The following is a 13761-nucleotide window of genomic DNA, read 5'->3' as shown; positions in this document are numbered from 1 at the left end:
ACAATTGCTGTCATGCAAATCAACAGTACTAATGAGTTCAGAACGCAACGTTCAGTAAATTTCATGAAATTGGTATTTATTATGCATTTTGCATTTTACTGCTTCACTTTACTGAATACGGCTGTAAACTGATTTGAAGACTTGCAACTGCTAGGTCAACGAGCATGAGGTTTGTTCCCATGTCTGCATGACACCACTCATTCAAACTGTATTTCTAATCTTGAATGCTTCCACTACTAGCTACTTTCTTCCACATCTTCCTTCAGGCTGGCATGTTGATCAAGCCATTCTTAATGAGGAAGATCGAGTTGTGATTATTCGCTTTGGTCATGATTGGGTAAGAAGCTCAACCTATTTAGTTTGGATCACTACAAACTTGCTGCTTAAAGTCTAACCTTTTCTATTGTTTAATAGGACCCCACATGCATGCAGATGGATGAAATCCTGTACAGCATTGCTGAAAAGGTCAAGAATTTTGCAGTCATCTATCTAGTAGACATTACTGATGTTCCAGGTATGGTTGTCTAAGGAATCATCAGTCATGTTTCAAGTTTACTTACGATTTACAACCCATGCAAACACTTGCTGCGTTTAGACTTTAATAAGATGTATGAGATCTACGATCCATGTACCACTATGTTTTTTTTCAGAAACAAGCATATGATGATTGATTTGGGGACAGGCAACAACAACAAAATCAACTGGGCTCTTGAGGACAAGCAAGAAATGGTTTGCAGTTTTTGTTTTAAATTGCAAGTTTTGCTAGATATTCAACTAACCGTTTCGTATTTTCTTTTTATTTAAATCTGTTGAAATCATCAATTATGCAGATCGATATTGTGGAGACGGTCTTTAGAGGTGCTAGAAAGGGTCGTGGTCTTGTTGTCGCTCCAAAGGACTACTCCACAAAGTACAAATATTAATCAAACTATTCCAATATTGCCTTTTATTTTGAGAACACTGCAGTTTTTAATACGATGGTTAAATCCAAGTCTGAGAAATCCTGCCTATTCATATACTTATTTGACTGGACTTTTTTTGAAATACACCATAGTAAAAGTGTTTAATTTTATCAATTGCTGTCTTGCAACAATTAACAACCCTCTTTATATGCGCATGTTTGAGTAACGAGCGATAGGCACGCTATTTAGTATTGCATAAGAAGCAGATAATCAGATGCGATCTGTTTAGAATTTTAGTGTTGGTACTATTATTTGATGCTTGTTAACAATACTATCCAATAGGGCTATAAGCATAAATACACTGTAATATAAATTAGTAATACTAGCTTGAGTAAATTCCAAGTGATATGGCTTGCATTTATCATCTGTAATGCCGAGCTGTATAAACATATATGCACTGATGACACAGTCTATTGATGCCAATGCCTAGTATTTGCTGGAATATAAGCTATGCAGTATCAATCCATAGTCGCGTTGTAGCTCAAGGCTCTTAAAAAGCATTCTCGTTCAACACAAACTAAACTATCCAGTATATATTCGTATTTCAGTTTAGCAGACATGTCACACAACAAATCGGGAGATACTAAAGACGCTGACCTTGAAATAAATTCTGAAGATGACGGACCTGTATCATCATTTCAGTCTTATGCTGCTGAAGGAGATATACTAGCCAAGCAGGGAGATTTTCGAAAGGCTATTGGAGCCTATAGCAAGGTAATTGCAGTTGTGACATGTATTGAACGCGTAGTGATTAACTTGATCCATGGCACTTTATTGTAAATCAAATGAGTGCTGTACATGATGTATTCTATTTGGACTATCATTTTAATATCTCTAATGTATATAGGCACTTGTTCTTCGAGCAACGGACAAAAACGTGCTGGTAGCAAGGTCCAAATGTCATCTTCAATTGGGAGACTCTCAGGCTGCTCTCACAGATGCAGATTCTGCACTCAAAGAAGATTATGATTTCTTCAAGGTATACTGCACTTTTACAGCAATTCCTACTGTTTGAATGCATACATCTGATATATCGTACAGATTTACACTGCTTGCACTTGATAATTTTAAAAATATTTACTTGTTTACATTATCGACCTATACTAATTTTGTTGACATTGAATTAGGGTGTATTTCAAAAAGCAGAAGCATTGTATTTTAAAGGAGATTTTGAAATGGCGCTTGTATTTTATCATCGAGGCAATAAACTTCGTCCAGAATTCGACGAGTTTAGACTGGGTATTCAAAAGGCTCGCGAAGCCATCAGCAATTCTATTGGAAGTGAGTAGTTTATTATTGATCATTGTTTTTTGAATCTATTTGCAGTTCAAATGAATGCATCGTATTGATATGCAGTTTATTTTGACTTTGCATGCGCACAATCCTACAGATCCAAGGAATTATAAGTTTCAACCTCCAGCTGGTGCACGCTTGGTTATTACAGTTCCTACTGGTGCTTCCACTCAATCACAAACAGGTGGAGTAATTTCTACTGGCGAATGGATTTCTCCCAAGCCACCGGCTGGAACTGGATTTAATAATGTGAGCGTAAAAGAGCCTAGTAAAAGTGACAAAACAGTAAAGCAACTTCTCGGTGAACTTTACGAGGACAAGGAATATCTTGAAAGATTTTTTAACGATAAAGGTATCAAATCTTGCTGATCCAACCGTCATGAGTCAATCTTGCCAGCTAATTTGTAAATATATGATTCAATACAAGACTTTTCCAATAATCCCAACGAAGATGTGAAGGGCTTAGTAGACAATGCACTCAAGTATCTAGATACACGCACAGAATTTTGGCGCCAACAAAAACCCATATATGCTCGTAAAAATGTCCAATCCAAAGAGCTTTCCAAAGTCATCAATATTCGGAATCGACAACTTATTCTATCTCGGGCAGAAGATTATCAACGACGCCAAATGGCCGAAACTGAATTTAGTCAATATCCCAAAGCTACTGGAGGATATAGACCCAAAACTGCTCCTGCCAGCACAGTTAGAAATCCAACAGAATCCACGACAAATACTCCTGCACTCCCAAAGCCTGGATCATTTTCGTGAGTATCTGACTTGGTTCAATCAAAATTATTTTGGCTTGATTGCAATACTTTACGGTATGTTTGATTTAACGGTTTGAATCAGATCACACATGCAGCCAACCCCACAGATTACCAAAATGGTTGAATCTTCTTTTGAGCAAATCCGCCAGTGTAAGTAGCTGTTTGAGTTCATTAATGATGTTTATTCGTCAAGGTGTTGGCTGTGAATCGAATAAACTACTGACAGATGTTAGGACTATGTAATGTCAGCAATGGCTAAAGGAGAGTATGAAATGGCACTTCGTAAGTCCAAGAACTTGATTGCGCGACTTGGCGAGATTCGTAGACTAGCAGGCAAAGATCGTATACTTGGTAAGCATTATTTCATTTCTATTTATTTGACAGGTTTAGCATACTAGCTAAATATATTTTTATAGGGGATGTGTACAACATTCTGGGCAGTATCTATATGCAATTGGGCGATTCAAGCGAGGCAATAAACTATTATCGCAAAGGTAGGCTACTAGTAGTTTAAATTGGGATATGGCTCAAAATTGGTTGAGCTCAGATATCATTTATAGACTTAATTCACTGTGGGAAACATCAAAACAGAGCTTGTGGCTGGAAAAGAAAGTAAAACTATTGAAATCATCAGTCGTGCACTTGGCGAAATAGGTCGGATTTATGTCAAAATGAGACTATACAAGGATGCAATTGCTGCATTTGAAGAAAAGCTTGTATTTTCTGCCAAAGATTCAATTGAGCGTGCATGGTTACTACACGATTTGGGACGATGTTATTTAGAAATCAAAAACTACGCAAAGGCAGTCAGTTTTGGAGAATCATGTTTAGCGTCTGCCAACTCCATGAATGATTCTCGATGGAAATTAAATGCGGGAGTTTTGGTTGCACAAGCTCAAGGTTAGTCGATTTGATCAAGTCATGATTTAAAGTTGATATAAATGATCAAGTATATTTTCAAATTCAAAATGCTAATTATCAAGGTCTGGTATACTATGCTAGTTCAATTAAAGGATTTTGAAGGTGCGATTTATTGCTACTCTTCTGCGCTCATATCTGCTAGAGATCTATTAGATGAAGCTGCAACACAAGCAATCAACAAAGCGTTGAATGATCTCAAAGCTCGGCATGAACCATCCAAGCCAATACATCATGATGTAGATACAGATCAAGATAAACACTTGATTCCATGTCAACATGTCATAGAAACTCACCAGATACAACATGCTGTTGTCATATAGATGATACTACTGCAAATGAATTCGAAATTAGGTTTAAAAATGTTTTTCAAGGGATAATTTTACAGCCGTATTCACGTAAAATACAGCATAAAACAGCATTTCACATCAGTTTTAGTCAATCCTTGGTCCTTGTTCAACTCTTCAAAATTAACATTATGATATTAGGTGATTTGCATGACAGCAATTGCATTTCTGAGATATTGTCTTGAACGAGAGCAAATATATGAAATTTTAGAATACAATTAAAAAGTTTAATCCAATATCCAAACATTGAGTGATTGTAAATCAGAATAACTTTGATTCAAAAACATTGTTTTATTGTATGTGCACAATATGACAGACGCTGTATTGAATTGAGTGACAATTCTAGTAGGAAAAACAACACTATTTAAGCATTTTTAAAGACGGCTGTAATTACGTGAATATGAACATAGCAATGATTGCTTGTTGTAATCCGTCTGTTTTTATTCTCCAAAACAGTATTTCAACCACTAGTTTCTGAAAGCAATCTTTTATATTTCAACACTCGACAAAACCATTCAAGCACTGACGCTTCTGAATGGATCCAACTGGCCTTTGGAACAGCCTTTTTGGTGCTGATTCTAAAAGAGAGAAGCCTCATATCAAACATGACATGTCCAGCATTAAAAACACATGTCAAATGCAACTCGAGGCTCAAGATGCTGCTATTCATGTCAACTCTAAAACTAAAACAAACGCAGAGCTTAATGCAATGCCAAGTCCACAACTATCGCCTCGACTTGTTCGACAGTTTGCTTCAGTAACAACCTCTGTTATTCCATCAACTGCTGCATCTTCACTTTCAGCATTGCAGAAACCTCATTATGACTCTAGTATGCTTTTTGGCCAAAATGGACGGCCAAGTATCCGTACATTCATTCGAGAAACACGAAGCATTGCCGAGTGCATTGGCGTTCTCAATAGCAACACACCTACATGTAAATTACATATTGTCGGATTAAATTCAAATGCATTTTGGATTAGATTAAACTAACAATATTTTTATGGCAACCATAAAGTGAGGTTTGATCCTGGAACATCTGTGTCGGATCTCATTGATCAAATGAATCATGTCTTTAAACGTCAGTACACAATCAACAATATGCAGCATGCTTTAGGCTCACGAAACTATCTATTGAATCTATTCAATTTTGCAAAAAACGTGCAACTACAGGTATTATATTGTTGAAACTCGTTTGTCAACAACTGATTTTAATGAGATATTCATACCTACTGCTGCATCACAATAGTCAATCATTAGCAAAGGTAGACAGGAAATCGGTGTATTGACACAAACCATTGCAGACCTTCAATTGGAACTGCAGTCGCTTAACTTGAATATTGAACAGCAAAGGCAAGAGTCTTTAAGTATCCGGCGCGAACTGAAACGAACGCAGATTGTTTTAGGAGAGGCCATCACCAAGGTAATCATGCACTCTAGCTTGATTTAATGCATGTATGTCGATTTTTAGTAAAATGATGCTAAGTAGTTTAAATTGGGGTTCTATTTGGTTTTTAGCACAAATACGAGCTTGCACAACATCGTACAATGATTGAGGCTCAAAACAAGATTCTGTATAACCTAGTGCGCCAACGAGCTCGACAGGATATCCTAATGGATTGCGTTATAGCTATATTGGCTCTGGTAATCTCTCAAACACCTGTTATCCGCGGATCCATTAGAGGATTGACTCATTCGGTAATGCAGCCATCGATTCGTCGAACACGCACTCGGCAATTTTCTCAAGTCATTATCTATGTTGTATTGGTTCTGCAGCTTCGATCATGGGTATCCACTATTGGTCTCCATAGCAGGTATGCTATACTTTTTTTTAGTTTAAATGCTATTGAGTACTTTTGGAATCTAATTAGTTTGTCTTGATTGCATGTGTTTTATGCCAATGATTACTCAGTACAAATAGCTTATGGAAATCTGTCTCGGCATTGATGTGGCCTGAATGCATGACTCCGAAAGAAATGCTACAAATGACATCGTTGATGGATTCAGCTGAGATGGGGTCTTTAGATGCATCACTTTTACTTTCCATTCCAACCTCTCCTCTGCCCATCTCTTGCCAGCCTGCCAAAAGTGTTTATTGATTTATATACAAGCTTCAACTGTATTCGTACCATCTTTATTTTATTACAATAAACTATTTAAAAACCTGATTTGTTAGATTTACAGTCGTATTCACATAAAGTGAAACAGTAAATAAACAGCTAGTTTTATTGAATGATTAGTGTCAGTTCACAACACCTTACTGGTCAATATTGTGTTTCCTGAACTCTAGTTTGTTGGAGTTTGTCCTTCATTCTTGCACAAAAATACAGTGCGAATGTTCAGATTCCTGTCCCAATACATTCCACATCTTTTCAATCTCATTTCTCATTCCATTCAAATCGAGTATTATGATATTGGATGAACATCATGGAAATAACGATTGCATTCTTGCAATATTCTCTTAAACTAGACGCGAACGCATCTGATATTAGGACACAACAGAGTTTTTTCAATGCCATTGTTGTGTTATATATTCACTTGTTGCATATACAATCAATGTTTTCAATAACAAACTCATGGCAAGATAAATACTTTATGTTACGTGAATATGACTATATATGCTAAAGCATAATGCTTTAAAGATTGAGTTTGATTTTTCTAAACTTGTTTTGCATACAATCAGACAAATGACATCCAAGCCAACCAAAAGATCCGCAACAGTTGCATTGGATGCATCATTACAAAACTACAACAAGAATCAGATAATTCGAGCCAAAGCTCCTGACCGACGACAGGTGTTTAGACATGTTCTGGGAACCCCTTTTGTAACTGACTGGTCAGTTCAATTCAGTTTTTATGTCATGACTCTTGATGTGGTTTTAGTACTCGAGAATCATTGATTGCAGACACTAAGCCTAACACTCATTTACCTTGTTTTGATCTCATCAGGTCATATCCAAGCGATGCACAACAAAAGTCGATTCTGACAGAATTCTGCTCTTGTGCTTCATCTGTAGGTGTTCATCGCAGAAAACTGCAGCAGCAACACAAATCCAAAGCTCACAAGTTGAAAAAAAACGATACTAGTACAGACATTGAGCAAAAGGACTCTTTGGTCGATATTTCTACAGCCTTGGCACCGTTGGAAGATCTTGTTGTTGGAATCAATGATGTTACCAAAGTACTGGAAGGCATGATTGCACATAAAGCACATTTGGAAGCATCGAAAGCTGACAAGCAGATATTGAACAAGAGCAAAAAAACAGCTCAATCGATGCCAATCACTGATGCATTAGCAGTACCAGTTACTCAACTCGGATGTATCTTTGTATGTCGTGGTGATATGCCTGTTGCACATACCTATTCTCATTTGCCAACCATGGCTGCTATCTGTAGCGATCGCTTTTGGATCTGTGCATTCTCTGCTGGGGCTGAAAAAACACTCGCATTAGCTCTTGGATTAAAGCGTGTTAGTGTATTGGGCATCAAAGTAAGTTACTTGAATCCGTGACTATACTAGAGTCATTAGCATGCAAGTAGTAGTACTGCAAATCACTCATGTTATGACTTGCTAACCCTGTTTTGGTTTCATTCTTTTGGCAGGCAGATTCATTGAGATTTGAAATGGTTCATAAACTTATTCAACAGGCTTGTAACAAAGTGCATATTCCTTGGCTTCAAAATCCAACTAAAGTGTCGTATTTACCGACCAACATTCGCGCCATTAAAACCGTTGGCTTAATCAAGACTAGAAATACTAGAGTGACTGCAAAGAGTGCCATGTCGACACCCCAGCCCACAGTCGTAGACACTGTAAACAAGGATAAACAAACGATCTCATTAAAACGATCAGTCGATGAGCTGGATAAATACAGATCAAAGAATATGCCAGATTTGGCATCTACAGTCGATGCTTTAGCTAAAAATACAACTGTTGCTGACTCGGATACGGATCACAAAAAGACAAAAATAAACCATCAACACTAAGCCACTGTCGATATTATTGATAGCATTCCTGTTATGACTAGTAATATTAATTCGTTACCGAATAGTCACATTAGACTGATTGAATCGAGATAATTATATAAAATGAATAGGTTTTTCAGTCGACTGATTACAGGATGTTGTAGATTGAGCAATACAAATCAGTTATGCATTTAGAGTTTTGATTGAACTAGGTTTTTGCGAGAAATGCATGCCTGATTGGGATCATTATAACCAGTTTCTAGCAGTCTGCTTGCCCATGCTGTCACAATAGCATCAGCTTCTTTTACAGTCAATGTTTCTCCAACTACTCTGTTTCCACTTCCATGGCTATAGATTGACAAGATTGTCCATGATTCATCTTGAACTAAAAACTCGACTAGTGGATCATATTCAACATCGTACGTAGACACCGTGTAATGAGCAAGACGGATAATCATGCCTTCTCTAGCAATAACAAGTGGTCGGGAAAAAGATGTAGAGCCGACTATTCAAAGTGTTCATCACAAATTATGTGTGAGTTCTCAACTATATATCAACCCACAATCAATCTAAAACCAACCTTTGCTTTCAATCTCAATGCTCCATATCGAGTCCAAGTTCGATCCAGCAGTCACAAAATCATCATTTAATCCAAATGTATTCAGAATCGTATGGATAGCAGTCTTCATTGCGTGGTTTATTTGAACTCGAGCAGATCAAGATACAACTCTAGCTGAATATGAATTGGCTTGATTGCAAATAGGAAAGAATTATCAAATGGTTGGTATGCGAATATGCCTGAATCCTATAATAGCGTGAAGAATAACCGTCCCATACAGACTGACAGTTTCTTGATGAATTGAATAGAACGCTGATGGAAAAATGAGTCTGAAATGGTCGTCATCAACTCATTCAGAGTCGGATCGAGAATGGTTTTTGGAATGTCAAAAAGTTGATTTGATTTTGCATGGAATGCTCAAGTTTTCAAAGTTTATAAGCAAACTCTGAATTGGAACTAATCTTATCTAGCATACAATACCAAACTGTTCCGGCGACGCATCCATTAATGTCCATTAGTAATTTACAGTCCGACTCTCTAGTTACTCTCAATGAGGACTTGAACAACCATTCTGAATCTGATAAACCTACGACAACTTCATTTACTCCCGTTACTACCGCAGCCAATCTGACAAAGCCAAGACTAGTGATAGATGGCGCAACCATTGTAACCATGCCATCTCTATCTATCGCACCCATCTCTTCTGCCGTACGCTTCTCCACAGCCATACTACCGACAAAGACTTTTAACCTGAAAGATGTGATGCTTAATTGTGTTGCGAATGAAGCTCCTAAACCTAGACGTAGAAGCAGAGATACTAAGCCTGACTATGCTGATGGCTTGGAAGTGCTCATTCAAAAAACGAAAGCCATCAATATGCACGAAGACTTGTCGATTTCGGTAAAGTCTACCAACTAGGGTTTTTTATTACAACTCTTCATACTACAAATTTAATATCACAACTAAACTCCAATGACCAGATGCTGCATCTGGAGTGTTGGTTGAATGTGCCATTTCATATTGAAGCTTGACATGCACTTGCTGCTCTATTAAGGAATTTGGATTGGTAACCATTTCTATAGATGCCCTAGTGCCTTGATTTCAACTGGCGTCAACCATGCATATCAACCCCTCATGAAACAAACATCTTGCACGCGTTTATGACGAGTTTAAGTTGCTAACTGTATCGTACATTTGTTTGATTAATACAAACTAAACCCTCTTTTGCGCGTGATCCATTACGCTGAATCCAACCATGCGTATCTTATGGGTTCTACCGGTTTATCTAAATATATGTTCATAAACCACTCGAGTACTGACTGATTTTTACCAACATCACATTGTATTTTAAAAATAAAGGCTCTTGGAGATGCTGGTGCAAGTTGGTACGAAAGTCTTGCAAGTCGTTCAGGCGATTCAAAGCTTCCAGTTATTCGTAAAATCCGGAAATTTGTTTGTGGAGGTATACCCATTACTGTTTGTCCTTTAGCCTGTTGATGTAAATACTAAAACACTTCAATCTTACGTGTATGATCTATTTGATTTAAACTTACTGTTTTAACCGAGTCTTGCGACTAACCAATCTGTTGTTTTTAATCACAATTGCATAGATGCAAGCGAAGCACATGCACAACAACTGATTGCATCGCCTTTATTAAATATGCTGATGTGGTACTTGGAACCCGACACGCCTGAACCAGAGTTGGTATGCTTTTATGTCTTTCCGCACCTTTAAGAGCTTGAGTTTATGGTGCCACGAGCATTGAATAGGCTGTACTAATTTTCAAACCCAAATTGCTCATCATAGTTTGAAACCCTCTGGATTTTGACAAATATTGCTGGTAAACTTTCAATGTGTCTTGACGTCTGATTAACCACAAGTATTTTGAATGTTTGATATTTTTTGTTTATGTATTTCTTACCTTTTTATATGAATTGGTAGCTGGTCCAACATCTCATACAACAAAAATTGTGGACCTTGGATTTTTGCCACATATAGTGCGTCTTTTAAAGCATCGGTCTGGCCCTATCCGAACTCAGGTATAGACTAGCATTTTGTTGATTCTTGTCAGTTGATATTAACCAATGAATAACCTTTCATCATAAACTATTTGATACCCAGGCCGCATGGACACTAGGGAATGTTGTTGGTGATCGCGAGGGCTTTAGAGATCGCGTTCTTCAAGAAGGCACGCTTCCAGCAATTCTTACAATTTGGCAAGGGGAGTTTAATGAGGAATTTAGTCGTAAAGAGGCATTCCGAATTGCCATGTGGGTGGTTGATAATATGTGTCGATACAAACCAGACTGGCACCAGGTATAAACTCTTCACTTTCACAACATGTGCACTGAATTCCATTGAATCTGATCGATTTTATGTTTGTGTAACAACTATCTTGTAGATGGCTCCAGCGTTTGAAGCACTACCTCAGGTTTTAAATGAGCGCGATCCTTACCTTTTAAAAGAATGTTGTTGGGCAATTGCTCGAATTTTGCATCAATCTGGACGTCATCCCGCTATAGACTGTATGATTACCAAGGAGCTTTGTATTCGTTTAATTGACATTCTCCAGTATGTGGCTAGCCCAAAGGCTTTGATTGAATAGCTGCCTATATTGTCTGAAAAATATTTGATTATTTTCTAGTTCAACTGACAGATTTACGTGAAACTCATTATTTTAGTTTGAACAATATGCTTACAAGTCATCCTATTCTTCGGGCTTTAATTAATCTTTCATCCTCTAAAAATCCAATCCATGTTCAGGTAAAAATACTTATAAGTTGAATGGTCGTGCTTTTTACTCGAGCACCAACCCATTTTTGATTGCTGTTTAGAACATTGTGGATGCCGGTCTACTCAATGAAATGAGCAGTCTGCTATCGGACCATCTGCTTCCTAAATCATGTCGAGATGCCTTGCAAGTTTTTGCCATGCAAGTAGTGGGAAATATTTCCAGTCAGCCAAGCTATATCCTCAACATCTGTCAAACCGAGCTTCTTTTCATGCGTATTGTTACTCATTTACGACAGCGTGATAATGCCGAGTTGCGCGTAGAAGCCTGCTATTGTGTGCGTAATCTTGTATTTCACCGTGATGAAACTGTCACAAAGTAAGTTGTCATGACCATTGTTTCATGCTTATAATTAGATTATATACGCTTGTAGATTGCATTGTTTGATTTGCCTGATTGCAAAAGTTACTAACAATTCATACAATCTTTCTAGGGCTTTGGTCAATTTACAAATTTTACCAGTGCTGCTTGAGTACCTTGAAGCCACTGTGGTGGATTCAAAAAATCGCCTGGCAGCTGTGGAAGCCATTGGTTATATTCTTGAAGTTGGTGATGCTATTGGCACAAGTAGTTTTCCACTTGCACGGATCAAAAATAAGCGGCAAATTGCCTCAAAATACAAAGGCGGGTCTGAAACTAGTCGAGATAGTTTTCCCATTAAACGAAACTCTGGTTCATCATCTTCACCCACCACTCCGACAAGTGAAAAAACCCTTACGGTTGCTATGGCCAATTTATCAAAATCAACTGCATCAGGAGGTAAAGTAGCAGCAAAACGAAATCGACTACGTGGTGATCTTGGCAACTTGGAAGATTTAGGATCCGATGATGACAGTCCTATTACGACCCCACGTAAATCTCACCGATACAGTACAATGCCACGATTTGCAATCAACGCCACTGTTGCCAACAACCCTTTTATGGCAGAGTTGAATGCCGTTGATGGATTTCAGCAGCTTCTTGATGCTCTTGTGGCAACTTCTGGACGCGATTTAGACCAAATGGATGAAGATGGGCCTGACATTGAAGAGATTGAATCCGAAGACGACGAAACTGATCATGAAGACTCGGATGCAGAAGCTTCTGAAGCACACACGGTGCACATTGATAAAAAAATTGTATCGAGGAGAGGCAAGGTAACACCAGTGTTTACAATCAAGCAGACAACGGCGTCTAGGCTACACACCATTTTGATGCGATGGTTTCCCGAGCAATTTTACAACAGAATCGAGCAGGCTCACGAGACAAGTTTGGTCATGGCGAGTATGAATGGGCTAAATGTGGGTGGAAACGATGGTGGTACTGCTGTAGGTGGATTTGAAGGAGCGTTGCTGGAACTAGTTAGAGATTTTGGTATGATGAAGTCGAATACTGGTGGTGCTAAACAAGATATCGACAAGCCGTCTGTTTTCCAAGATGATAGCAACCCATTTCAGGTTCAAAAAGATTTGACCAAGGATGTGTCTGAAGCGGCTGCAATGACTCATAGTTTTGAACCGGCACGATTGAGTGGACAGTGTTTTGCGCCTTGATCGGTTTTAAAACAATTTAAACTTATTTTATATATTTGCGGAACAAAACTTGCAGATGAATATGGCAACATATCTCAAAGCATTTATGCTCTGTCAATTCAACAAAGTATTATAATTTACATTTGGGTTTCATATGGTACTGATTCAATGATTGTGGAATGGATTGATTGCAATAGATAGTTGATATGTTTGAATTAAACTCGAAACTTCAGCTGTATGTTTACTCTACAGGGTACATTGACATGTACAACCGTACATCAACTATTCTGATCATTCAATTTCAGATTTACTCTTGGAGGGTTGAACTTATTTGTGTTAGTATCTTGTTGACTGGAATAGTCAGTCCTTGTCGTATTCGCGTAAAATAGAACATTGAACGAGGACCGAATGACTATTTTTTGGTTAGAGTGCAAACATATCCGAGTTTAGGATACGACAGAGTTTGATTGAAAGCAGTCAAATGCAAATACGAATTGCAATGAATGAATCTGGTGTCAAAGCTGTAAAGTACAATGTATGACGATTTCAAAAAATGTAAAAACAATCATCATTACTGTTCGAGTATGAGATAATATTGCACGTACTTGATTTCTCAAGCCTGTTTTAAAACCACACCAGTGAAAA

General features: G+C 37.9%; 6 protein-coding genes across 6 annotated transcripts; 5 read left to right on the top strand and 1 right to left on the bottom strand.

The window, feature by feature from the left end:
- The first annotated feature begins 146 nt into the window (after nucleotides 1-146).
- On the top strand, nucleotides 147-988 carry BATDEDRAFT_86140 (U4/U6-U5 snRNP complex subunit DIB1). Its single transcript, XM_006676944.1, has 5 exons — nucleotides 147-169; nucleotides 241-337; nucleotides 415-514; nucleotides 596-729; nucleotides 831-988. The coding sequence occupies exons 1-5, from the start codon at nucleotides 165-167 to the stop codon at nucleotides 921-923; spliced, it is 429 nt and encodes a 142-aa protein (XP_006677007.1). The 5' UTR covers nucleotides 147-164; the 3' UTR covers nucleotides 924-988.
- A 521-nt stretch (nucleotides 989-1509) lies between these two features.
- BATDEDRAFT_86139 (uncharacterized protein) lies at nucleotides 1510-4306 on the top strand. The gene is made up of 10 exons (XM_006676943.1): nucleotides 1510-1676; nucleotides 1810-1941; nucleotides 2090-2243; nucleotides 2353-2607; nucleotides 2683-3022; nucleotides 3108-3175; nucleotides 3275-3376; nucleotides 3442-3519; nucleotides 3617-3925; nucleotides 4028-4306. The coding sequence occupies exons 1-10, from the start codon at nucleotides 1521-1523 to the stop codon at nucleotides 4264-4266; spliced, it is 1833 nt and encodes a 610-aa protein (XP_006677006.1). The 5' UTR covers nucleotides 1510-1520; the 3' UTR covers nucleotides 4267-4306.
- A 496-nt stretch (nucleotides 4307-4802) lies between these two features.
- On the top strand, nucleotides 4803-6456 carry BATDEDRAFT_86138 (uncharacterized protein). The gene is made up of 5 exons (XM_006676942.1): nucleotides 4803-5225; nucleotides 5307-5461; nucleotides 5538-5711; nucleotides 5807-6102; nucleotides 6201-6456. The coding sequence occupies exons 1-5, from the start codon at nucleotides 4826-4828 to the stop codon at nucleotides 6385-6387; spliced, it is 1212 nt and encodes a 403-aa protein (XP_006677005.1). The 5' UTR covers nucleotides 4803-4825; the 3' UTR covers nucleotides 6388-6456.
- Nucleotides 6457-6975: 519 nt separating this feature from the next.
- Nucleotides 6976-8275, top strand: BATDEDRAFT_86515 (uncharacterized protein; the record flags this gene model as incomplete). Its single annotated transcript, XM_006676941.1, has 3 exons — nucleotides 6976-7124; nucleotides 7238-7778; nucleotides 7892-8275. The coding sequence occupies 3 exons, from the start codon at nucleotides 6976-6978 to the stop codon at nucleotides 8273-8275; spliced, it is 1074 nt and encodes a 357-aa protein (XP_006677004.1).
- Nucleotides 8276-8445: 170 nt separating this feature from the next.
- BATDEDRAFT_22722 (uncharacterized protein) lies at nucleotides 8446-8943 on the bottom strand (the record flags this gene model as incomplete). Its single annotated transcript, XM_006676544.1, has 2 exons — nucleotides 8446-8759; nucleotides 8835-8943. The coding sequence occupies 2 exons, from the start codon at nucleotides 8941-8943 to the stop codon at nucleotides 8446-8448; spliced, it is 423 nt and encodes a 140-aa protein (XP_006676607.1).
- A 350-nt stretch (nucleotides 8944-9293) lies between these two features.
- Nucleotides 9294-13137, top strand: BATDEDRAFT_34369 (uncharacterized protein; the record flags this gene model as incomplete). Its single annotated transcript, XM_006676712.1, has 10 exons — nucleotides 9294-9713; nucleotides 10173-10275; nucleotides 10424-10518; nucleotides 10621-10654; nucleotides 10756-10853; nucleotides 10936-11130; nucleotides 11216-11385; nucleotides 11496-11577; nucleotides 11649-11923; nucleotides 12039-13137. The coding sequence occupies exons 1-10, from the start codon at nucleotides 9321-9323 to the stop codon at nucleotides 13135-13137; spliced, it is 2544 nt and encodes an 847-aa protein (XP_006676775.1). The 5' UTR covers nucleotides 9294-9320.
- Nucleotides 13138-13761: the final 624 nt, after the last annotated feature.

Source organism: Batrachochytrium dendrobatidis (assembly GCF_000203795.2).
Source record: "Batrachochytrium dendrobatidis JAM81 unplaced genomic scaffold BATDEscaffold_2, whole genome shotgun sequence".
In the NCBI taxonomy this organism is placed as follows: Eukaryota; Fungi; Chytridiomycota; class Chytridiomycetes; order Rhizophydiales; genus Batrachochytrium; species Batrachochytrium dendrobatidis.
The sequence above is the reverse complement of the archived record's forward strand: the minus strand, read 5'-3'. Positions and strand labels throughout refer to the sequence as shown.

Coding starts and splice junctions, on each gene's coding strand:
- BATDEDRAFT_86140 (XM_006676944.1), top strand. Junction 338..414: donor TTCGCTTTGGTCATGATTGG/GTAAGAAGCTCA, acceptor ATTGTTTAATAG/GACCCCACATGCATGCAGAT. Junction 730..830: donor TTGAGGACAAGCAAGAAATG/GTTTGCAGTTTT, acceptor TCAATTATGCAG/ATCGATATTGTGGAGACGGT.
- BATDEDRAFT_86139 (XM_006676943.1), top strand. CDS start 1,521: ATGTCACACAACAAATCGGGAGATACTAAAGACGCTGACCTTGAAATA. Junction 1,677..1,809: donor CTATTGGAGCCTATAGCAAG/GTAATTGCAGTT, acceptor TAATGTATATAG/GCACTTGTTCTTCGAGCAAC. Junction 2,244..2,352: donor CATCAGCAATTCTATTGGAA/GTGAGTAGTTTA, acceptor ACAATCCTACAG/ATCCAAGGAATTATAAGTTT.
- BATDEDRAFT_86138 (XM_006676942.1), top strand. CDS start 4,826: ATGGATCCAACTGGCCTTTGGAACAGCCTTTTTGGTGCTGATTCTAAA. Junction 5,226..5,306: donor CAATAGCAACACACCTACAT/GTAAATTACATA, acceptor GCAACCATAAAG/TGAGGTTTGATCCTGGAACA. Junction 6,103..6,200: donor ACTATTGGTCTCCATAGCAG/GTATGCTATACT, acceptor ATGATTACTCAG/TACAAATAGCTTATGGAAAT.